Raw genomic sequence first — 19,698 nt, forward strand, 5'->3', positions numbered from 1 at the left:
TGTGTGTTGGTGAGTACAGTAGTTGCAGCATGAGTGTATTACATTACTGGACTTGTGTTTACTTGCAGAGGATACATTGTGTGTAGTTTAATGTCAAGAGTGTCTGGGAGTGATAAAAGGAGGAAGGTCGTGTTTTCCTGTCAAGTTCAGCAATAAAGATACAATTCTCCAGCTGTACCGTCACAAACAGCTCGTTTCCTTTGATTCAGCCTCCACTCGTCACTCGCTGCCTAAAAGGAGTGAACTGTTCAGTTATTCTGAGTAAAAAAGTAAATGTGGCTCAAACTTTTTCTACACATTGAACAAGACGTGAGACAATAAGCTTAACTTGCTTTAGAGGCAGACTTTTGAAAAGATATGCACTGGTTTTATATTTCTAATGCAGAAAACAACCTGTGTGCAAACATAGCAGGATCACATGTAAGAAAAAGTCAACACATTTTAAGTCGTAACAAATGATGAGGTTTAATGAAAATGTAACACGTCACTGAGGTTTGCATATACAGTAAATACAGACATAAAAAAACAATGTTTGTTTTTTTTGGTTGAATAACTTCTGTTGTAAACACAAAGTGTAGACTGACATATCTCACCAAAGAACATATCAGCATCGACAGTAAATGTGTGCCTCAGGGGACAATGCATCTGATAACAAATAATAAACACGTTCAGTCACCTACTTCGTTATTTTGAGAGAATACACAGATCTTTACGGTATGACTGTGTATAACAGTTAACATCATAATGCACTGTTAACAGACTTGAAGGTATTTCAAACAGGCATATTAGGAACCGTCACAGAATCATTTCATTTACAAAAAGAGTTGGCTCAGTCATAGAATAAAAATCACCCTTTACTGCTCACATGAAATCCTCTAGTACTAAAAGGAAATATCACCTGACTTTATCCGTATTTTAACAGTTTTAGAAATGTTAAAAAGCATCTTTGACAAAGGACAGTGTCGCAAAATTGAGTCCTCAAAGTCAATTGATTTTTTAAGCCTGATTAAGGTCTGTGGCTTAGGAGATTCTCACATTTTATGCATCATAAAATCCGCCAGTAAATAGTCCACTTGTGAACTTTGAAGCTTTTATGTGTCTCAAAAAAGGCAACGTCATCACGCCAAACCTGTGGGGATGCTCCAGGTCACGTGACTGTGATATAGTTCATTTACATTAAGCTTCTGGTGACTGTATTTAGGCTTAAAAAATGATAGAAGTGGTGTTGATTTGTGAAAATGATCTTGCTGAGCAAAACGTGTAAGTATCATAAACTTTTGTCAGCCACAAAGCTTATTTATGCCAAAATCAGATGGAAAAATCCCATCGGCTTTTTAACGAAGGAAGCGGTGCGATGTTAACTTCTGGAACTCTATTCTTCCTCTTATTAATGAACAGCTGAATTCATTTTACAAATGGACAGTTTTACAGACATGAAACACACTCTGGCTCATTTTGATACTCTCACTGGTTTTACTGCTACAGTCCAGCTTTAGTAGCTCATGGTGGCTAATGTTAACTACCGAGGGCAAACTTTAGGTAGATATTGCTGTGCTCGAGATATTGCTGAGTACTTATGCATTCACTATAAGCCAGCGCTCTTCAAAAGTTCATCAAAAGCTCTGTGGAGTCGTAACTGAGTATCACATTTTGAACTTGAGATGTGGGACAATATCTCCTCTTTAAACTGTAGGAGACAACACTAAATATTTATTTATTTAAGGCCACAGGAATGGTACACTGAAATGATGTTTGAAGGTATTTCTGTGTCTTGAGATTTCTCAGAGGCCCACCTTGCGATGAATCGCACCTCTGGGAGCATTAAATCTGTAATCATGAGCTGTTTCTGACCTTAAAGGTGTCCTTCACGCAGTTAGGGCTGGAGAAGTTTGCCTAAGTGCTCTAACTGTCCTCTTTTAGCATCTCTTCAATCTCCCTGTCCCAGTTGTCATCACGGTTCTCATTATCGGCCAAGACGTCGTACTCCTGCAGCTCCTCCTGCAGCTCTCTCTCCCAGTCGGGAGTCTCCTCTGAAAAACACAATGTTGAGTCACTCTCTGAACTCCCATAAACAAAATGAAAACCCAGATAAAAGGAAAAAAACTCACCCTGCTGTGTGCTTGGACGCTCCCTCTTGTCCAGAACCAGCTGTTCCATTTCTTTGCGCAGGTCGTCCTCGTTTATCTTGCACGAGTCAAAAGCGTCGCTCACGAATTCAGGCACCGGCGAGCTGGTGGAGATCTCCTCTTCTTCCTTTCATAACAGGAACAGAAGGAGGTCACACTGAAACTGCGCTCATCTTAGTTCAATCACGGCTTTAAACTCGTTTTCTTAAGCTTTGAAAACAGGCGGCGTACCTCCCTCGACTTTGGTTTGCTGCTGCAGGCGGCAGGCGGAGTTTTCCGTTTTACTACATCTGCAAAAAATAAAAGGTTTTGAATTTGAAGGGGAACACCTACATTAATGATTCGTGTTATTTGCTTGGCCTAGGACAGTATCAGTAAATATTAGTGAACATGAGCTACTCTCTGTCGAAGCCAAAAACCAGATGTTGTCTCATGTTGTTCAGCGTTCACAGTTGCCATTGAAAAGTGGCTCAAACGCTCATTAAAGTTAGTTCCTTCATCGTGAGCTTGTGTGTGTGTGTCTGCTATTTAACTTCTGAAGTTTGAATTTGGTCAAATATTTATGCTTTCCTTCAGTGTCTGAGCTCCATTTTAACATCACATTTCACCTCCACATAGCATCAGCTAACTAAACTCAGTAACACAGTACCGCGGCTAAAAACAGAAACTTGTGATTGGTTGAGGCGTCACTGGAGAACTTAAAAAAAGCTCACGCCTGTCAGCATATATACCGGTGTCCATTAACCCTCAAATTGAGAATTTAAAACACGCCTAATGGAAAAATTACAAAAAACTCCCATTTATCGCAAAAATGTTTTTACGCTCACATGAAGTGGTATTTCAGGCAATTCGAAAAAGCCATATTTCGCAAAACTGCAAAGGAAACCCTTATTTGGCTTTTATAGATCACATGATGTACAACAAAGACAGTCAGTTTCCTCGGACATGATCCAGCAGGCGCTACAAAAGGTGTTATTGCATCTCATGACTCTTCAAAACTTGAGTAGATCATCCGGAAGCTTAGAATCAAAAACTCCTCTGTGAAATCGACTATCAGCTCCCAGAAATCCCTCGTACGCGGCCACTCCCACGCCTTTCCATTATCGCTCCCATAATACCGGCTAGTGCGGTGGCTGCAACAGAAACAAACCTGCTGATGTTCTGAACATCCATCATGCTTCTTTGAGTGTTATCACACGAGGAGAAGTCGCAGAACATCAGAAAATATTGCTTAATTTTTGCACAAATCTGAAATGGAAACCGGCCTAGTCACAAGTGTGGGCATCAGTCTGTGGCTTCGTGTCACCAGCTTCTGCTGAAAATGACTTGTAGGCTGCTGAAGTGTCGCTCATAGTGTGAATGGAGGATAAGGTCTGGAGCTGCTCCACAGATGAAGAATGGGAAACTGAGTTTGTCGACCCACAAAATGTTTTTCTATTTCATACATAAATGATCTTTATTCTGTTGTAGTTTTCTCAGTTCTGAAACAGAAAATGTTCCCATATACTCAGAACGTCCTCCTCTTATCTAAAACATATTTCACCGTTCATCGTCTTTGGAGTAGCTGCAGACTTTATACTCTATGACATGACAAATTTGAGTTTTAGCTCTATAGCTTTTGGATTTGAAAGAGTTTTTCATGTTTACTAATGTTTTTGGACTGTCGTAGACCATAAGCAGGTTAATGTATGAATTTTGAAAATGGCCATTATTCCGCTTTAAGATTAAAACCAGGCGCTACGTGACAAAGTGGATGATACCCTTTTGATGAACAGTGTCAGGAGTGGTGCCAGCTCTCTCCACGTCTCTCCGCTCAGCAGCCTGCTGTGCTGCCAAAGCTGTGAGCTGAGCTGACTGTTTAATCAAGGACACTCTGTAAAAGTAATTCTTCCAGAAGGCTTCCTCTTTCACCCTAAAATAAACGACAGAGTAACGGGCAGTCACCGCTGTGCAGTAATATAAAATTTCTGTTTTTAATAAAAAACCAGCTGAACATGATGAAAGCACATTAATAAGTATCATCAGAGTGTCAAACACTGACTGTTTGGGGACCAGATGGAAGCGCATCTTCTGAAGGAGCTCGTCTTCTTCTAACATCACCATGGCGACAGGATACATTTGCTCAAAGTCAAAGTGAAATTGCACCCCAGCGGGAGGATCTCGCAGAAAATTTCTTTTGTCCTGTTGACAAACGAGGCAAAAAAACCCAAAAAAAACTGAAGTGACAATTGAATTATTTTTCTGTAACAAAAGAAACATTTTGTAAAGGAGTGATGCTCACAGCTGAGAGAGCTAAAATCTGCTGCTGGATGGTTTCCTCTTCATTGTAACCGACCCACGGTGGCACAGCAGCACCTACAGACAGAGAAACTGGCCTGTAGTCACCGCACATGTACCTACATATGATAAATAAATACATTATTCAGTACTTACCGGATGTTTTTGCCCTTTTCTCCTGAACAAACCTTTCTTGTTCTTTCTGGAATTCACCCAAAATAGTCTAAAGGAAGAAAACGCATCGATCTTTAGAACAAAGAAGGAGGTGAACACATTTAAATTGAGACGGACAGCAAAGTTTATTTACCTTATCAATAATTCCATTGATCTTCCCGTCCTCCACACTTTTCTTTAGGGTTTGTGCCGTTTCGACAACGGACTCGGACAGTTTCTTTGAAGCACTGCTGGCAAAATTATAAATGTAACCTGCAAAAAGTATTAAAATTCTTACTGTGGTTGATCGGATCCTTATACGACAGCAACATGACTTCAAAACCTTCAAAAAGTCTGATATTACAACTACTGATACTGCAAAGTTTGGTCCTTCCTGTTATGCAGCAACATTATATAATATGCCTATTTGGCCTTCTATCTTATACAATTTAAAAAAAGTGGGGTTTTTTTTAATTGATTTATTTTGCATTTTATGAGAATTGTAACATGTTAAACTGTAAAAAAAACAACAACAAAATCTGTGAGTGAACCAGATTTATCTTCCCAACCTTTTACACATGAATAGAAACTGTTGTGACTGTATCAGTTTATTTATTTATTTATTTATTTGAACTAACCTTAAATATTTATCCTAACAGGGTGTAACATTTAAAGTGTGACAAACAGATTAACAAAAACATGACTGAAAGTTAATGCACACAATACATTGCTCCTTTAAGTTTCATAATACATAAAACCAAAAATTAAAATAAAACTAAACAGAGAGGTTAACATGACCTATAAAATAATTAAATCATTTATTTTTATTTCTAAAATTAATTTTATGGCTCACAATTCTAATAGAAGATGAACGAAAAGTTTTTTTAAAAAATCAATAAATGTGCATAATTTGTGTTTGCGTGAAAACCTTTCTGCGGACTAAAATTTAAGCGATTTGTTGTAAATTTGTGGCATATTTAGAGAAAATGTTTGGAAGTAGGCTAATTCACGGAAACAAAAATGTTGCTACATAACAGGACTGACCCAGGACTACAAAGTTTACTTCTTTATTAACTTTATCAAACTTACCACTGAATCCTTTGGCTTTCTGCAGAATTTGAGGCGGCTGATCTTCTTTAATATCTCTGTTTTGATCACTTTGCTCAGCTGTGGCTTTGTTTACGTCCTGAGTCTCGTTTTCTTCAACATCAACATTAGACTCCCCTTCTTGTTTAACGGGACCGTTTCCGTTTTCTAGTCCAAACCAGGTTCCCAAGTTCTTAAACATACTTGAAACAGTTCGTCAATACACTTTAAATAAGTTCTTCACCATGCTCTGATGGCCAATTACTGCGTTTTATGTCAATTTTTCGCTGCTTGGAAACTTAAGTTTCTGGTGACGTTTCTGTATCCAACCACTTCCGCGATTCGCTTAACTTTGACCCTGTTGCGTACCCCGTACAGCCCTACGGGTTGCTATGGAAACGTACGCTAAATGCGTGGTGCTGCGGTTAGCTTTGTGTCACACGCCAAAAAAGTTATTTTAAAGTCTCATCTCGCGGGTTAAAATACGTTTATAAGTTTAACAGTTTAAAGTTAAGACAGTTCTTTGTTTGTGCATCACTGTGACGTTTGTATCAGACAAAAACAAACAACAACAAACAGCACAGAAACAAACAACAACAAACAGGACTGACACGAAAATAAGCTAACTGGTGCTAGCCAGCCTGTCTTTACCTTTAATATTTAGCTTATATAAGTACATAGTCGTCAAATGTGTATCTTTACCATTTTTATTTGCAGAATACCTTATTGATCCTGAGGGGGAAATTGGGAGATGTTACAGTTGTTCCTATACTGTATAGGTATAGACAAATCAGGAGGGAAAAAAATAGTGGTTTAAAAAAACAAGACAAAAATAGCATTATGCTGCAATCTATAAAACAATATACACAAATAAATTAAAATATAAGAAAGATATTTGGTGTATAAGAAATATAAATATATGCAGTATGCAGGCCTACAAATATTTGCATCATATCACAAGTGTGCTTAATATAAATACAACAGCATATTAGATAAGAATTGAGAGTATTGTACAGTTTAAATATTTTTTACATTCAGCCAGGTCACTCTTGGGAAAAAAGAGATTTTAAATCCCAATATGTCTTTTACCTGGTTAAATAAAGGATATATATAAAAAAAAAAAAAAAAAATAAAAACAGATAAAAACAGAAAAGTACAGTTTTAAATGTACATGTGTACAAGATGAGCATTCCACAGTTTAAAATATGAATATTAGATAAATTATCGGTTAATGCTCACAATACATTGCTCCTGTAAGTTTCCTTAAAAAAAAAAGTAGTAGTAGTGTTTTATTTGCTTTTTTAAAGCAAGAAACTACAAAACAAACAAAACAAAAAATAAAATAAAATTAATCAGAGCATTTAACATGGCCTACGAAATCATTACATATTTTAATAATATTCATAATGATTTTTTTTTTATGTTATGTTCTGGTAGAAGTTGTGGAAAGTGCCTACAATTTATACCCTACATCCTACATCAGATTTCTGGCAAAATAAAGATAAATTTAGTGATATAGTGACCCCTATTAGACAATGTGGAAAACAAAAGGCTACTAATAAGTTCATCAATTTGGCAACCAAATCAGTGTTTTTGAGAAAGAGTTTGTTAAAATTAAAACTTTTGTTTTGATTGCATTAATACAATAAGTTCTGTAAAAGCTGAAATTTATTTTGACAACAACACATTTGTGTTTGTAACATATTTGTTAAGAATTTGAAGTTTAATGTGCTTTGGGTTTAATGAGCGTTTCCTGTAATAATATATAACTCTTATGTCATGCATCAGACAGACTGAATATGATACAGCAATCTGTTGTCTAATGTAATATTGACTTATTATAACAAACACAATTTGTAGGGGCTGTAATCACTGGAAGCCCCACAAGACGTTATTATCACAATATTTAAGTCACGATACATACTAATTGTGATTTTATTTTGGCTATTTTGGGGGTATTTGTGTATATGTATTTTAAGTTAGGAAAGGTTATACTTGACCATATCACGTGGGTGAAAGATAACTAAAATGAAATATTGTGTCAAGATATTTAAACAGGATGGGTATTGCAGGAATGTTGTATACTGTATTGACACAATAAAGTATAAAAAAAATAAAATAAAAAAAAGAGTAGTTATTCATGTTTGGATAGATATTACCAGTCTGTGGCATAAATAGAGACATTAACTTTTACTTTCTTGATGAATCAGAATGAAATAAAAGAAACATGGGATCTTCCCTCGAATTTATTATCATATGTAATATTGACTATTTATAACAAACACAATTTGTAGGGGCTGTAATCAGGTTTGATTTAATTTAATGGTCATGTTTGAATATCAGCTCTAATCACTTTTATTTTTTAATATGTTCTGGTAGAAGTTGACCAAAATAAAGTCAGTAATTATTATTTATTGTGGTGCGGGGAAGTTTGGGAGTAATTTATTGCTCTAATTTTAGCCAAAAGTTTACACTCAGTACACTGGGAGCGCTAAAAAAAATCGCATTATTTTGCATGTGCACAGACTTTCTTCTGTATTTCTGCAGTGAAACCCTTCGCTTCGGCCCGTGTGTCGGTAGATGTCGCCTCCGTGCTGCGTCTGTCCTGCGGGAGCAGCTCGGTTAGCTCCCGGTTAGCTTAGCTCATTTAAACTCCTGAGTGTGTCAGTGTGTCGGGCTCCTGTTTGTTATCATGAAGTAGGACGCGGACTCATCCACAGCGGCTAAAACCGGCGGAAACTTTCTGCTTTTACACCCCGAAAAAAACCTTCACCGCAACTACCGAATCACACAAATAAAAGTGATTTCTCCGGAGAGTAAACGTCCGGGAAAAAGATGAAGTATGTGTAACGTAAACCGGGATATAGCTGCGTGCCAACCCGACGACGCTTTCGTGTTCACCGGTTTATCCACAAGTTGAGTTCCCAGGTAAGGTCAGCCGCTCAAACGCGTGTTTTCTAACGTTTTTCCGCGCAAACTTATTAATTCGCGGAGGCTAATAGTTAATTGAATGTGAAGTGTTTGTTTCAGACTCGTTACCTGTTTAAAAACGAGCACGTCTGTTAACGTGAGCCCGGTTTGTTTGCGGTTCAGGCGGAGATGGTTTCCATTGTGCTGCTCGACATTGTTAGTGTTTAATTCTCACATAAGAGCCTTAAGTTTTAAGTCAGCCTGTCTGGAGTATGACAACAGGTGTTTACTCAGCTTTACTGACACAATGATGCGTTTTCTATCTGAAGAGACAGCAGCTTTCATAACAAGCGAAGTTTTAACGCGATGTAACATCCACACATCCATATTGTGTCTCCTCACATTTGTATTTTTATTGTAAAACAGTCCAGTCATTATAACCAGAGTTCAGAAATATATGGAAATGCTACATTTTAAATATAACCTTGTATTATTAATTAATCTAAACCAAAATGGCCTTGGGCTTTATATAGATAAATAAAGTTATCAAAAACCTCAGAAATAATGCTAAATTATTAAAATGAGACGCATTTGAGGTGAAACAGAGTTTGATAAATGCTGTAAAGGATATTTTTAAAGTATCATGTTTAGCGGAGAGCTATGCTTTGATATTATTTCTTATTCAGATGTTACTAGTATCCCAATAAAATGACATCATACTAGGGATGATAACAAAGAAATGATTGATAATCGGTTAAGAATTTAATCAAACGTAAAATTTAATCGATTAATCGATAGGCTATGAAATGCTGTTAAAATATACGCAATCTGTTGCTGTGAACTTTGAGGTTAAAACACATACAATGCATATGGTAATGTCTGAAATAAGCAAGATTTTAAGGGGTTTTTTTTCAAATAATGATTCATTGATTAATCAATTGTTCATTTTACAGATTAATTGATTAAGGAAAGTGCATACAATTTGTTACCCTACATCCTACATCAGATTACTGGCAAAATAAAGCTAAATTTAGTGATATTGTTGTAGTGCCCGATAGTGACCCCTATTCCTGTCAGAGTTTGTATATCAGGTTTTGTTTAATTTAATGGTGCCGTCATGTTTTAATATCTGCGTAAACATGCTCGAATCACTTTACTTTTGTCCTAAAACCTCTGGGAATTACAAACACTATTGTCAGTTAAATCTTAGACAATGTGGAAAACAAAAGGCTACTAATAAGTTCATCAATTTGGCAACCAAATCAGTGTTTTTGAGAAAGAGTTTGTTAAAATTAAAACTTTTGTTTTGATTGCATTAATACAATAAGTTCTGTAAAAGCTGAAATTTATTTTGACAGCAACACATTTGTGTTTGTAACATATTTGTTAAGAATTTGAAGTTTAATGTCCTTTGGGTTTAATTATGTTTCCTATAATAATATATAACTCTTATGTCATGCATCAAACAGACTGAATATGATACAGCAATCTGTTATCTAATGTAATATTGACTAATTATAACAAACAGTTTGTAGGGGCTGTAATCACTGGAAGCCCCACAAGACGTTATTATCACGATATTTAGGTCATGATACATTATAATTGTTATTTTAAATGTTTTTGCAATATTCTGAGTATAGCAGTATCATATATTGCAACAATTTATCACATTTTTCACTGCAAACTATGTCCACAAAGGAAAACTTTGTCTACATCTGTTTTAGCTAGTGAAATAAAAGTATCAAGAAAACTGAATAAAGACAATGATTTGGATCATTCCAGTTTGTTATCAAAAATCTAATTTGTATTTGCACCATTAACAATATATATAATGGCAACATTGTTATGTATTCATTTGTCAATAAACTATTGCCATGCAAAATATCGCAATATCATGCTGTATCTATTTTTCCCCTACCACTTACAATTTGCCCTAAACAAACATTGCAAAGTGCTTCGTAAAAAGAAAAAATGGAGGCGGGGTTCCCGCAGTTCCTTTAAACCCCTGAAAGTTAGTGATTTTAAGTGAAAAATATTATGACCTTAAATGTCTTTAAAAAAGACATAAATAGACATTGGTTATTGAAAGTGATTGAATTTTTTAAAAATGTGCAGTAATAGAGATTAAAGTTCTTACTATATTGTCTGTGATCACTGTAAAACGGCACAAACCACCTTCATTTTCTTTATTGTTGTCCATGAGCTTCTGTAAAGTGGCTACCTCTCCTTAGAAAAATTCTCAGTGTTATAACAGTAATTGACCTTGAGCTCAAAGTATGCAGTGTTTGGCTTTTGAATTTGAGGGAATTTGGCCTTGGAAAGCCGTTTAGTTTGATTTTTAAGAAGGTGTGGGGAAACCTGTGCAGGGAAATGAAGCAAATGCGTACAAATTCAAAAAATAACCAAAACAAGGTCACCTTTAACGAAAACACCCAATGTATTAAGACAAAGGGATTCACAGAACATATTTACAGTTTAGCATTTTTTGTCATTATATATTTATTTGATTATTTTATTGTTATCTCATCAAATAAGTCAGTTGAGAACCAATTCTTATTTAGGATGATGACCTGACCAACATTTCCTTATCTTCCAGGCAGCCTCTCCAGGCCCTGACAAATGCTCTGTGAGCTTTAGCGTAGATTGTAGAGCAGTCGGGAGTGTTTTCAGGTCACGCTCAGGTTCAGGAAGGCTTAAGAGATCAGCGGTGTAACATGTGGCCAGACCGTGATGAGCCGTGAAAGTGATCAGTAAAATCTTGATCATATCTGGAACTGAAAATCAACAACTGTAGCAATGCCAAGATGGTGGTCATTTGTTTGTTTGTTTGTTTGTTTGTGTTTTTTTTAGCACCAGTACAGATCTGTAGATGTAGATATCTGCTCTTGCAAGGCTGCCTTCAAAGATATTTCCAGCAGTGTCGTCAGCAAACAACTTTAACAGAACGTGTTAACAGATTATGTTCCTGACAGTATTTTATGAAAAGATTGAGCTTTTTTTAGTACATAGAACATGTTTTACATTAAATGCTTGTTATAATTTTGTGTCTTCACATGTTTTCACGCTGTCTTTTTGGTTTCTTTTACTTTACAGCACTGCCATGGATGCTGAGGGGTACAAACATGATGCACATTACACAGAAGCAGAGAGCCGCTGGCATGTGAGGCAGAAATCAGCAGATCTGGATCAGAGGAGCAGAGATGGCGAGGGCTGGAAGCTGGTGGATGTATATCTGTCAGGAGGAGCACCGTGGGGATTTACGCTCAGAGGGGGGCTGGAGCATCGAGAACCTCTGCTCATCACCAAGGTAGATACTACCAAAAGACTCGTTTTATCTCAAATGCAGCTGAGAGTTGAGGTGTAGTGTGCAAGTTTGCTGTTTGGAGGGAAGAACTTAAGCTGTTGGCAGAAATGCCCTTTTACTGACTTTTGAGGGCTGATCAAAATCCCATCATTTTCTTGTAATTGCCAGTTCCAATTAAAAATTTCAACATCAATCAAGAGTGTAGAATTTATGATGACCCTACTGACATAAAATAATTCGCAGCTTTCCACCCATAGACACAAAATAAGAAAAGAAGAAGCTAACTTCTGTATAAAGTTCTGAAAAACCAAATGGACTTTCGGCGAGTTACAAACTCACTAAGGTGAAGTTTTACAGAAACAACCAAAACGAGCATTGAAGTAAACATTGCCACTGGTAGGCAATTTCAGGCACAACAATCCCCAAAACAACCCCCGAAATCTGCCCACCTTTAGTGGGTCATGAGTGATGATTGAGAGAGATTACGTTTGTATGAGTCTTTCTGTTGTTTTCAAGGAAAATTCTTTAAACATCAGCGTCGTAGAAACGTCCCTGTGAGCGTATTAGCGTGTTGACGGTAGCATGTAGCTCTAAGCACCGCTGTGCCTAAATACAGCCTCGGAGGGCCACTAACATGGCTGTAAAGTCTTGTTTCAGTGCAACAGTTCACCTTTGAAATCCATCTGTACGTTTGGACATGTAGCTCCTCTGTGGAAAGAGTGTTAACCGCTTCCTTTAAGTGTGATCTGTGCAGTCTTTCATCAGTCGGAGCTGCGATCATTTGGCGTCTTTTGGCTGAATGTTTTGTAAAGTGCTTCGAAACACATTCAGCAGAGCATGCACTGTAGCCTGCAATCCTTGTATGTCATAACTTTGTTAAACAGCTGATTCGAGCCACAGTTTGCATACAGTGAGAGTGCCGAAACACGGTGCAGCCCAATCAGCTCTGAAATCACGCTGTAACCTCACTCCTCTGTTGGCTGTGTAATCATTTACTACAGAAGGCCTTGCTAGTTAATTTGGCACGGTAAAATACCAGCACCTGTTTGTCAGGAGCTGCGTCCCTGCTTGATTTTCATCCGTTGTTTCTGTATCGACCCAGAAGAGGTCTAAAGTCCAACTTGGATGGCCGAAACTCAGGATGTCAGGCACCACACGGGCTTAGAGTGACACATTTAGGACCGCCTTCGCCCCATTACCGTCGGTTTTACCAGCAAGTAATTCAAATGACAAGAATTCTGACCATTTTAAGTCTTTAAGCTGTAGATTAAATGGCGAGGTCACATTGGTGAATTGCGTGGCGTGAACCGTTGCCCAGTTGGACAGCAGTCTGCAGTTTGACATTGACTGCATTTCATTGTTAATGTTTTGTCACTGAACGCCGCATCCAAGGACCAACGAAACTGGACCTGTTTGCACCTGATGGTGAGAACTTTTTGAGAACTCTAAACTTTTCACCTTTATAATCACAGAAGATATTTTTTAATTGTTTTCCTGCCTGGCACTCAAAGACTTCCCTCCATAATCTCATAAAGTAAATTGGTCATGGAGTGGACTTAACGCATGTTTGTCAGATTTGAGTTTGCTGTCACTTCAGCCACGGTGTGTGTTATTAGATCCCACCTGGACCTTTGCTTTCTTTTTTTTTTTTGCTACGTTGAATTTCAGTTCGGAGGGTACCAGGAGCAGGGGAGGAATGTAGGAGCTTTGTTTGATTTTCTAAATGTGGTGAATTATCTGTGACAGCCTGAAGCCCGCTGGAATGGCACGATGGGATAAATTAAGTGAGGATTAGTGATTTGTGCTCTTTCGGAGTGGCTCTCAGAGTATAGCCATTGATTTACAAAGATTCATTGAGTTATTTTTGTTATCTAGAAAAAACAAACCAACTATTTCCCTCACAAAATAACAACCTTATCTGCTAAATACTTCAAGAAATGTTTGAGCCCTTTCCAACATTTGTCTAACTCTGACAAAAATATGTGGACATACGAAAGACAAAGTATGCATGTTAGGCTGTATGTACTACCTGATGCAGTTTATTTTTTATCTGCCCAGTGTTTGTGGAGATTTCAGTTCATGTTTCTGGCTGTTCTTGTACCCATATGTGCTCTATATCCTGCTCTCTGTGAGTGCAGTTCTGTCCTGCCTGAACAGGTAGGACAAGGGTTGCATTATGAAAGTTTGATGGTACAATAACCATCTCAGAAAGTATTGCAGTATTATGGTATTACAGAATTATTTCTATCATCAGTTACAATGACTATTAAAGGAATAAAAAAAATAAGGATTTTTTGGATAAACAAATGCTTTATTATTGAAACATGAAGTCATTTGTTAAATGAAATTATGTGTAAAAAGTCTCCCTAGTGACATTTTTCATCCATTTTAAAAAGAAATACTGTGGATAAGTAAATTTGCACAGTGTGATAACTGTTGATATTCACACCACAGTATATCTGGAAACTGGTACACTGTTGCAACCTCAGGTAGGGCTGCAGATCAAATCTGGTCCTTCAAGGTTAAAGAAAATATGACCATTTTGTATTTCACAGTTTCTTGTTGAAAAAAATTTAAGAAAACACTTCTTCAAAATGTTTAAATCAGTTCCACAACATTATACAACAGCAGTGTTAGGTTTCCTACAGCTACGTACACTTCAGCCACAGTCCATTTCACTTTGTCTAATTACACACCTCTTTAGCAATCATAAGTGTCCATTTGGCATTAGACATGACGATACCAGAAATTAAGTAGTTGATACAAATACCTGAAATGAAATGAAATTCCAAGATGCTAGAATTTGATACCACAGTAAAAACTTGGTACATCATTTTATGTGAAATCCCTACTTGGCATTGATGTTTTTTCCTGTATTACATCGTATTATTATTTTTTATGTCTCTCTGTTTTAGTGAGTACTGAACATTGAGTTCTCTGGTTTTGGCAGGTTTTATGTAAAAACCTGAGAAACACAGTGTTGAAGAGAGATTAAATGTATTATTTTTATTGGCTGTTCTCTCACTGTATGTCCATTCTCTCCAGTTGCTGAAATAATAATAAAAAGGGCCCACAGTTTGATGAGAGGTTTCGAGTATTGGTTTAAAGAAAAAAATGATCCTGGATCTAATTAAAATTCTTAACATTCCTCTCATAGCTCAGGTTATACTGAAGGTCTTCACGGACTTAAAGTCCTTAGTCTCGATAAACTTATATAATCCTGTTTTACACGACACAGCTGGGCACGTACCTCATGCATACATTTCCTGTGCCAGGATCACGTTTTATATGGAAGAAAATGTTGATGGCTCTTTAAGCATCAGTGCCAGTCATAGTGCAAAAATGTCTCTGTTCCTACATGCTGGGATAAATCTCCTGCAGGTAAACAGGTTTTACCAATTAGATGATCCTTTGTGTGACAACATTGTGGGCTCAATTTGACCGTTTTAGGATTGCTCAACTTCTGGAGCAAAGATGATTCATAGTGAATTATGGCTCAAAGGAGAAAAAAAGAATCACATAGTTTTCTATTTTTGGAAGTCAGGTTTTTGGTGGTAGGAAGGAATATAGAATTATTATTATGTAGGCAGAGAAGATCGACTGAGTCAGTGTGTAACATAATACTGTAAATATCCCTCAGCCTAACCTTAATACTCTAGCATTTTTGTACACTTTTATAATAGTAACTGTTTGAAATTTAAGAAACAGAGGCACACTGTCGTGTGTATGACTGTTCGTTTTTCAGTGTCTCACAAGGCAGGTTTCCATTCCAGATTTGCACAAAATTTAAGCGATATTTTCAAAATGTCGCTAAAACACAGTGGCGAGATGACTGCATTTCCATTGAGTGATGTTATGCGACTTTTACTCTCGCAATATCATTCCAAGAAGCACGGTGATGGAAACATCAGCAGGTTTATTTCTATTGCAGCCACCGCACAAGACGTCAGTATTCCAGATCGAAGGCGACGCACGTGTGTTATGCGAGCGGTAATGGAAAGGCGAGCCCCTTATACGTGGGAGCAGCCACGTATGAGGGATTTCTGGGAGCTGACCGTCCACAATTTCACAGAGGAATTGAAGATTCAAAACTTCCCGATTGTCCGCTCAACTTTTGAAGAGTTATGCGATGGAATAACACCTCTTGTAACTGCATCATCAGTCAATCAATCATTAAAATTTTATTTATATAGCATCTCTGAAACAAATCAAATGCAAGTCAAAGTGCAAAACGGTTTGATTGAAGAAACAAAAACAAGAAAAACAGATGAAATAAGAAATAAATGGATCCTTTAAAAAATTGATCTTAAAAAATAGATTAAATAAAAACAGAAAACTATAAAATAGTAAGACACATCATAAAAGCCAGACTAAAAAGATATGAAGGTTTTTAGTTTATCATGAGGTAGCCAGCTCCTACATCATGTGACCTATAAAAGCCCAAAAAGTGTTTACATTACAGTTTTACGAAAATGGCTTTTTTTGAATCACCTGAAATACCACCTCATGCAAGCATAAAAACAGTTTAAGGGTTGTTATGGTTACAAACATGCTCAGGCTAACATGGTTATTGCTTGATTTAGTGAATCAAAAGGCAAAGATGATTAAAACAGCTCTGCTTACTGACAGGTTAAACTAATAACTATTAAAAAAAGTTGAGCAAAGGTCAAATATGAGTGAGTTTGTTTCTGTGGTTGCTGACATCTTGTCAAACAGCAGTAAACGTCGTAATGTAATGATGTGTGCAGGCATTGCCTAAAACCACACAGGAGGTCTCGGTTCAGTGCCCCGTCAGCTCGCTGCACAGGACATCTGTCAGCAGAAAAGACACATTCCTTACCCTCCTCACCACCACATCCTTCCCCTCATGTCCCGCAGAGACATGAGGCTATTTTTGAGGATATTCAGGCATCCAGGATGGCTGGAGTTTGGCTGATTATGGCCTGGAGGAAGATGGTAAACAAAGGACGCAGTATGGCTCACAATGATTGGGCTGCTTTAGTGAGAAATGTTTGGAAACACACTATGAACCTCCTGCCTTGACGTTGTGTAAACGGCTCCTTTATTTGTCCTTTTTCTGCTACTACTCGACACTGTTGTTTTTATTTACACTGTTAAAATAATGTATTATTGTGGAGCTGTATTGTTTTGGATGAAAGCCAGACTAATGTGTAGTTTGAAGCTATCACACAGATTCCTGGCAAGTTGTTGACCTTAAAATACAGAATTTGTTTTTGTGTACCGTATGCACAACAACTGGTAGAAAACAGTTAGTACTGTTTTGTCGTCACTTTTTTGGACTGACCTTGATTGGCCTGGATAAATGTGATTAATGCAAGTCTTTTCTTGGCTGCATTAATCATTTTAGTTAATATTCTCTCCTTTGTTCTCTTGAGCTTGTGTTGATCTGATCTTTGGAGCAAAAGTTCATTCCTATCTGCTTAGTCTGAGCTACTGTCTTTATGTAATCAAACTTGTTTTAGGCAAGATATTGTACAACAGCTTGATACCAAACGTTCCCAAATGTTCTGAAGTTTGCAAACTTTGTCCATCTCCGAGTATTTTAAAACCTGAAAACTGATAAAATATAATATTTTAACATCACCAAGAGGCTTTAAATGTAAGTTTGATATTCTATATTTTCTTAGTGGCAACAAATTCCATGAAAAGTCCAAAACCAACAATGAATGCATCATATTAACTAGTGTTGTTTGCAGTTATATTTCTTTTTCCTCTGTGCCATAGAGCTCTATATTTGTTCAAAAATGCTTATTTTTTTATTTTTCCTCATACCTGTAGTGCTAGTAATCAATCAAGTGTACTTTGGTGTGAGTTGCCGAGTGTTGGAGATGTCTGACGTCTGTCCAGTATAACTGTACTAGAGGGCACTCTGCTTGTGGAGCTCAAAGCGCCAAAAAAATAAATAAGAAATAATTATATATTGGAAAAATTTAACAACAATGTCTTTTTTGAGAAATTATGACGCGGTTACTCAAGATAATCTACAGACCTTGTTGTGTGCAGTTTTATGTTGGAACTATTTTCTTTCAACCAAACTACGCCCGTTACCATATCAGGAACTATTTTCTTTCTACTGAGCTGCAGCCGGCAGCTATATCACCGTGCAGGAGGAAGTGTGCATCTACTGCTAGCTTGCTAGCACCAATGAGCTAGCAAACATTTCAGTTCAGCCGAGGAGGACGCTATTAATGTTTACGTTGTGCTGTCACAAGCAAGAGCTGTTCCCTCTGTGTGCTGATACAAAACAAAGAAGAATCGTTCCTACATCAGATATTATCTTGAGAAATCAGGTGAATATTTATGGAAAGAGACCTTGCTGTTGAAATGGGGTTTTTTAAATATTTTTTTCTTTCAGTTTTTCAAACTTTTTTTCTATTTTTTCAAAAAGATTTTTTTTTTCAATTTTCAAATTTTATTTAATTGTTATTACTAGTATTTTTTTTTTTTTCTTTTGCACTTGGAGGACCGCAAACTAAGTGCCAGTGCTAGGTCCATTAAATTGAAGAGAAAGCAGACATTTCTACAACCGATATCTCAAACACTCTGCAGCTCACACCAAAACGATGTAGACTGATACTTAGCACTGCAGGTAAGAGGAAAATATATATTCTTGATTTTGGGCTAAACTGTTCCTTTAAATCAGTCCAACATAAACTGTCCTGTGTCAAATACTACAGCATTTTCAGATTAAAGCATTCATCCACAACTGAAAATAGTCCCCAACAAATGCACTTTTTACTTCATATTTGTGACCTATTTTGAGCGCCACAATCGGGTCAGGAAAAAGATATCACCTCAAAGACTCTATTTCTATGTTGCATAACCCATGACCGCTAATTTACCCCTGTGAAAGACAACAGTCGACCTGAACGTGATGTGCGTTTGGTTCTTGTGTGCCACAGTAAAACTGGGGTGTTTTGTGTCCATTTTAAACATGGTAACCAACTGTAAACACATCAGTCAGTCTTCGAGATACATTACCATATCGGGACCAGCTCAGGAACCCCGCCAGCCTTCATAAAACCCCTCAGCCTGCCCTGCCTTAACCCTGCCTTAACACTGGTATTATAGAAAAATGAAAAGGGGCTTTGGTTCAAGTTATCTTGGCTCTGGTTTTCTGAGCTGAGGATGAAGGCCATATAAGACGTAATGGTCTGTAAATGTACACATACTTATGCGGTTGAGTCATACGGCCCCCCTCTCACAGGTTGAGTGGAGAACTGATAATCAGCTGCAGAGCTCGGCTTTTGTGTGTTAATGTGCCAGCTGCCACACCAGTTCTCGCTGCTTTTCTTTCCACGCTGAGCCGTGCCGTCTTGCGCCTCTCGTATCAGACCTTCTGCGTCAGCGTGAGGACAGCTCTGACCTTAACACCTCAGAGACCTGCGCCGTAGCTGCGGTTCTGTCAGTTTAATATCTTACATGCAGTAGGTCTGATGGGATGTACAGACACTAGCAGTTGCTGACTGCAGTGAACTTTGTCGAGTTAACTGTACTTCCCTTTGACAGATGTGTTATTCCAGGTGTCTGCCCTCAAACAAATACAATACAGTTTGTTTTTACATCATGCCACTGGCTTGGACAGCAGCTTTTTGAAGTATTTTTATAGCCTTTGATCCATGTCTTTAGACACGGGCCTGCTGCTGTTAACTTTGCTAAACAGTGTGTTTCTTCTGTCACCGTTACCCTGTAAAATATATTAACAGCATCAACAAGAGAATACTGGCTGGTGCATTTCTCATATCCTGTAAGCATTTTTCGTTGTAGTTGTGTTGCACTTGGTTTTTATAACTAAACTGCTTTAAAAATGGAATTTATCAT

General features: G+C 37.4%; 2 protein-coding genes across 3 annotated transcripts in view; one reads left to right on the forward strand and one right to left on the reverse strand.

Annotated features, from left to right (window-relative positions):
- Positions 1-451: 451 nt before the first annotated feature.
- Positions 452-5,969, reverse strand: LOC121941253 (synapse-associated protein 1-like). The gene is made up of 9 exons (XM_042484010.1): positions 5,646-5,969; positions 4,711-4,829; positions 4,560-4,626; positions 4,408-4,481; positions 4,168-4,307; positions 3,887-4,038; positions 2,358-2,416; positions 2,109-2,253; positions 452-2,030 (listed from the first exon to the last, which is right to left on the reverse strand). Exons 1-9 carry the CDS (start codon positions 5,842-5,844, stop codon positions 1,903-1,905), a joined length of 1,083 nt encoding a protein of 360 aa, XP_042339944.1. The 5' UTR covers positions 5,845-5,969; the 3' UTR covers positions 452-1,902.
- A 2,325-nt stretch (positions 5,970-8,294) lies between these two features.
- shroom2a (shroom family member 2a) overlaps positions 8,295-19,698 on the forward strand; it is a 45,563-nt gene continuing 34,159 nt past the window's right edge. The window contains exons 1-2 of one of the 2 annotated variants that reach the window (XM_042483646.1): positions 8,295-8,570; positions 11,646-11,859. In XM_042483646.1, the coding sequence (XP_042339580.1) occupies positions 11,653-11,859 (207 nt within the window). In that variant the 5' untranslated portion in view covers positions 8,295-8,570; positions 11,646-11,652. Of the gene's footprint in view, positions 8,571-11,645; positions 11,860-13,238; positions 13,282-19,698 lie in introns of those variants that run through there. The other variant, XM_042483647.1, reaches the window with a different exon arrangement.

The sequence above is a fragment of the Plectropomus leopardus genome, chromosome 3 (assembly GCF_008729295.1).
Source record: "Plectropomus leopardus isolate mb chromosome 3, YSFRI_Pleo_2.0, whole genome shotgun sequence".
Lineage (NCBI taxonomy): Eukaryota > Metazoa > Chordata > Actinopteri > Perciformes > Serranidae > Plectropomus > Plectropomus leopardus.

What these genes read in the sequence shown, in the direction of transcription:
- LOC121941253 (XM_042484010.1), bottom strand. Translation starts at nt 5,844, where the DNA reads ATGTTTAAGAACTTGGGAACCTGGTTTGGACTAGAAAACGGAAACGGT. An exon ending in GAAAAGGGCAAAAACATCCG is followed by an intron (nt 4,482 to 4,559) that starts GTAAGTACTGAA and finishes CTCTGTCTGTAG; the next exon opens with GTGCTGCTGTGCCACCGTGG. An exon ending in AGATTTTAGCTCTCTCAGCT is followed by an intron (nt 4,308 to 4,407) that starts GTGAGCATCACT and finishes GTTTGTCAACAG; the next exon opens with GACAAAAGAAATTTTCTGCG.